The 5,615-nt window shown below is 38.6% G+C and overlaps 1 protein-coding gene across 1 annotated transcript; it reads left to right on the top strand.

Annotated features, from left to right (window-relative positions):
• Window positions 1–6: 6 nt before the first annotated feature.
• Window positions 7–4,551, top strand: LOC104506634 (actin, alpha cardiac muscle 1). Its single transcript, XM_010147644.1, has 6 exons — window positions 7–41; window positions 1,128–1,452; window positions 2,106–2,267; window positions 2,381–2,572; window positions 3,661–3,842; window positions 4,224–4,551. Exons 2-6 carry the CDS (start codon window positions 1,134–1,136, stop codon window positions 4,365–4,367), a joined length of 999 nt encoding a protein of 332 aa, XP_010145946.1. The 5' UTR covers window positions 7–41; window positions 1,128–1,133; the 3' UTR covers window positions 4,368–4,551.
• Window positions 4,552–5,615: the final 1,064 nt, after the last annotated feature.

The following is a 5,615-nucleotide window of genomic DNA, read 5'->3' as shown; positions in this document are numbered from 1 at the left end:
GGGCCGTTTTCCCGTCCATCGTCGGCCGCCCGAGGCACCAGGTAACTACGGGGGCGCAGGACCGGTGCAGGACTGAGCCTTCCCACTCACTCCTGAAGTCGCCTCCGCTCACCTCTTCCCTCCTTAGTTCTTCTGTCCTCTCCTCACTTTTTGCGGTGGTTCTAGTGATGGCTTTCCAGTTCTTTCCTGTGCTTCCCTCAACTCCCCTGTTTGGCTGTCCCTTACCTCCTTTCTATCCATCTCCCTCCCCCAGCTGCTCTTACTAATTCACCAACTTTTGTCTTGACTCTCTCCCTGTTCTCTCACCTAATGAGCCCAAACCCGGCTTCCTACAAAGCTCCTGCCCACTCTGTCCCCGAGGCCAGTCCTGCTGCTGGTGCTTGTTCAAAGGCATCTCCATTGGCTGAATTTGTGCATAATGCAGTGTGTTTACGGCCCTTCTCACCCATCCTGTCCAATGTTTCACATATCAAACACCTTCTTCCGATTTCCTTTACATTTGTGTGTCTTCTTATCTTCTTAGCGCTCTCAGCCTCATTTTTTTCTGTTCCCATGTCATTCATCTTTTGCCACAGTTAGATCACCACACAGAAAATACAGTACTTTTTCTCCTACAACCTCTCTAGTAAAAAGTTTGTAAGGCTTTTAAAAAAAAAAAAACCCAAACCCTAAACCATTTGCAATTTGTATATTGTTATTGTGAATACCTTACTGCTGAGGCTCCATAACAGTCATTTTGGCAGTATCTTCCTTCAGTAGAAGACTTATTTTCTCTGTATCTTCTTGTTTATAAAGTCTCTCTCCATGTCTCTATCTTTCCCCACTCATGATATTGTGTAGTTTACTTTCAGTCAAACTTCTGGACCAGAAAGAAGTAACTGAAGATAAAATGTTGTTTTTTTTTAAAAAAGGGAGTGGGGTGTAAATCCTTTCATCTGATTAAAGAAAAAAGGATTTTACGAGAAAACTCCCAAGTTTTGTTGACCTAATATTTCAATAATGTTATTTTCTAAACAACCTTTTAGTGGCGTGACCTTTCTTGAAAATAACATAGTTGTGGTGTAATTGTTTGGGCTCTGTGATGTTGTCTTCCTCAAATAATGCTTTTCTGTATTTTCTTCTTTTAGGGTGTTATGGTTGGTATGGGTCAAAAAGATTCCTATGTGGGTGATGAAGCTCAGAGCAAAAGAGGTATTCTTACTTTGAAATATCCCATTGAACATGGCATCATCACCAACTGGGATGACATGGAAAAGATCTGGCACCACACTTTCTACAATGAACTTCGTGTGGCCCCTGAGGAACACCCTACCTTGCTCACAGAAGCCCCCTTGAACCCTAAAGCTAATCGTGAAAAGATGACCCAGATAATGTTTGAGACCTTCAATGTACCTGCTATGTATGTGGCGATCCAGGCTGTCCTGTCCCTGTATGCCTCTGGTCGTACAACAGGTAAAATAAAAAAATAAACACTGTTTGTTAGGAACCCTCCTTCCTTCTCACTCCAAAAAGGAAAAAAAACCCAAAACCCCATAAATCATTCAAATTTACAGAAAACTAGGTATTTCTAGTTTATAGCAGTTGGTAACAGTAGCAGAAAAGCCAGTACTGAATAGCCTGTGGGAAGAACGACCTGGGCTTGTCTGCATTGCTTTCAGAGGGGCCCCGTTGAACTGACTGTCCTGCTGCTTGTCATAATGCAAACGGGGAGACATTCCTGTGAAGATATGGCAGTTACACAAGTGCTACACCAGTTCAAAGGTTTAAACTGGGCCCAAAAGATGCCCATTATTGGATCAGGATGATCACTATTGCAAATATATTTACTACTACTCAGTGTAGTAGCAGTGGAAGGCTGTTTATATAGATTAGCTTAAGATAAGCATGGGACAACTGTTTTATGGGAAAGCTCACACCAAAGAGGAATGTCCAGGCAAGCAAAGGCGGAAGGAACGGGCAAAATCTTTATGGCTAAAACAGAAAGATGCCACTTTATATTGCCTGAAATATCCTATTTTTTGTTGTGTTTGTTGTTATTTACTGCGCCTAAGGGCTCTAAGCATTTGCCAGGTGATTTCAACTGCTCTCTGACATTTCTCTCCCAGGTATTGTTCTTGACTCTGGTGATGGTGTCACCCACAATGTACCTATTTATGAAGGTTATGCTTTGCCTCACGCTATCATGCGTCTGGATCTGGCTGGCAGGGATCTGACTGACTACCTCATGAAGATCCTCACAGAGCGTGGCTATTCCTTTGTGACAACAGGTCAGTCCTTCAGCTTTGCCCTCCTGTGAAAATCTTCATGTGCCTCTTGGCCCATCTTCTTCCTTTAGTATTTTGCTTATCCAAACCTTGATTTGATTCCCATATATCTGCAGCTGAACGTGAGATTGTTCGTGATATCAAAGAGAAATTGTGCTATGTTGCACTGGACTTTGAGAATGAAATGGCCACTGCTGCCTCTTCCTCCTCTCTGGAAAAAAGCTATGAATTGCCTGATGGTCAAGTGATCACAATTGGTAATGAACGTTTCCGCTGCCCTGAAACCTTATTCCAGCCATCCTTTATTGGTAAGTGTTCCCAGGAAATTCTCTTTTCTGTAGGAGGAATGAATGAATCAGATCTAGAAGGTGGCCCACTCCCCTTCCTGCTTATCTAAATTTGGCACAAAATGAAACATAAACAATAAGTTAAATCCTCTGGCCCCCTAAGTAACTTTGTTAATGTCAGCTCATCTGGTAATTAGCTGGGCTCTTCTTGCAAGTTTTTGATCAGGTTTTAGGACACAATTTTTCAGTGATAAAGTGTACTGTTAGAATATCATAAAGTCACTGATTGCAAGAATAGCTGTCTGTGCTGTATTTGTAAGGCTTGCAGTTAAAACTGTAAGTCTGACTCCATGAAGAAGTAAAGTGTCTGGGAGGGGGAAGAAATGGAGTGAAGGTGTGTGTATATTTATATGGCTGTAATTAAACATTGCCATGGCCAAGAAGGTAAGCTCTGCTGTTTGTGAATGCAGCTGACGGGTATAACAAATGCTTATACTCCAAGTCCTGAGCAATAAATGCAGTTGTTCATCAGCTGACATCTTACTGTGGATCTAGTGTCACCCCTTTCAAGAAGCACCTGTTACAATTAATAAATTGGAATGCAGCCTACAAACACTTGCTTCTGGTTTCTTTTTTCTTACAAGTAGCTGGCTGAAAAAGAAATGAAATGACTATATACTTCTTCAGTTCTACTTCAGCTGCTTTCATTGTCTTTGTTGCTGACTTTTCTATATTCAACTAAACCTTTTTGTGAGACTCTGACATAACCTCATACTCATGTTTTCTGTTCTATGTAAATTTCTCCTATTGCCATATACTAAAGGAGTTTATCTTATGTGTCTACCTCTTCTGTTACTGTGTATTTTGAGTATCTTTCCTTTGCACATGCATTATGATTCTTACTCTTTCTAACAAATAATTTTTGTTTCTTTAGCTAGTTTTGTAGTTCCATTTTTTAATGTTTTTCTATAACATTTAATAATCAGTAAGTAATTTTACAACAAAAATACCATAGCAGTTCATATTAATGATGAGGAGAAAGGCTGAGAGTCCTCTTCATGAAGACCTCTTGTATAATTTACTGATCTACTGTCTTCTTTCTTCTCTAGGTATGGAATCTGCTGGTATTCATGAAACTACCTACAACAGTATCATGAAGTGTGATATTGATATTCGTAAAGACCTGTATGCTAACAACGTCCTCTCAGGTGGAACGACGATGTACCCTGGCATTGCTGATCGCATGCAGAAGGAAATCACTGCACTTGCTCCTAGCACTATGAAGATCAAGGTGAGGAATTTATCTCTGTACTATAAAATGTAGGTAAGGATAGGGAAAATGTCCACATCATAAAGTTGGGATATAGGAACAACTCAGAAGTGAGAACAACAGCTGATGGACAAATGAGAAGAATTTCCATTTAATCAGTTTAATTATATTGATTAGAAGCAAGCGTTAGAAAAGAAGAAAATACGGTTATAGATTTTCTTAAGGAAGATTACATGTTTTCTTAAGGAATATTACCATCTACTGATGATCAATACTGTTATTATAGAAAAGTTCTTTATTTGCTTAAGGAAATGTCTAATGGTTTGTTGCATTGGTGATGTGGGTTGGTTGTTCAGGAATGTAACTGTTAAATGAAGATTTTGTTGCTTTTCTTTATCCTAGATCATTGCCCCACCTGAGCGCAAGTACTCTGTCTGGATTGGTGGCTCCATTCTAGCATCTCTGTCCACCTTCCAGCAAATGTGGATCAGTAAACAGGAGTATGATGAAGCTGGTCCATCCATTGTTCACCGCAAGTGCTTCTAAGCACTTTTCCCTCCATTTACTTCCCACTCAGGATGACGACAATATGCTTCTTGGAGTCTTCTGGCAACCCTTCCTGAACTCTTCAGTCATTGTACAGTTTGTTTACACACCCGTGCAATTTATTTGTGCTTCTAATATTTATTGCTTTATAAATAAACAAGATCTGGGACTTGCAACCTACAAATGATTGTCTTTATTTAATTATAAGTTTTCTTTGGTAAAAAAATGAGACTAAACGACCCGGGATTTGGAAGCTGCCATCAAACCTCTCAATGCCTTCACTGCATGCATGCCCTTCTAACTGATGTAGGCATGTTAGGTCGTGATTTTCTATTAATAGGAATTTATACTTTATAGATCTCATTTTTAAACGTGAAAGAAAAGAAGCATCATATATCAAGACTTACAAAGAAATAGCCTTGAGGGTAGACCCAGTAAGTGAAATAAGTGGAAGGAAACCTCTCAGAGTCACTCAGTGGGTTTAGAAATGTTTCTTTTGTTGCATTTATTATAACCCAAGTATTTTAATATTAATTTATTGAAAGCCAAGGTTTCTGTAAAAGAATTATGTTAATACAGTTAATATATGATTTATAACTAATTAGCTCAATCCTTAAGAGCCATAAAATTGTTTTCTTTGGGCTATAAACACTTATGGCAAAACATTAATTCAAACGGACAGTTTACTCATCTTCCCTCATCCCTCCAAAGCCAGAGATAAGGAAGTGAAGCTTTTATTGTACTAATGCACAAGAATCACACTTTGCTGTATAAACATACAATTGTTATAATCATGATTATTTTCACATCATCATTCATATGTTTTAGGCAATTTTTAATCCCTAATCTCTATTCTTTGTTGCTATTTGACCCAGATACGACAATCATAAATTGCATACTTTCTGTTGGTCTTTGTGTTCCTCACCATGACTTTTTATAACTGTGCTTTCATTTATTTTTTTTTTTAAAGTAATAACAAAAAAGGTGAAGTACAGAATGATTTGAGATATTTTCATTAACATAATGGAACCAGTGATTATCATAGTTTGAACTATATATAGGCTGGAGTTTTTCTAACCTTGATTTAGAAATCAATTAAAGCATTTACCAAGTTGTGCATGTAGTTAGTTAGGCATGTGCTCAGCTGAGAGCCATTACAGGTGTTTGAAAAGATTAGATTTCATGGTAATTTTATACTCAAATGATAATTAAAAAACCCCAAATGAAACCAAAATAAATATCCCCTCC

Source organism: Eurypyga helias, unplaced genomic scaffold, assembly GCF_000690775.1.
Source record: "Eurypyga helias isolate BGI_N326 unplaced genomic scaffold, ASM69077v1 scaffold12412, whole genome shotgun sequence".
Taxonomy (NCBI): domain Eukaryota; kingdom Metazoa; phylum Chordata; class Aves; order Eurypygiformes; family Eurypygidae; genus Eurypyga; species Eurypyga helias.
This window is presented reverse-complemented; position numbering and strand designations above follow the sequence as displayed.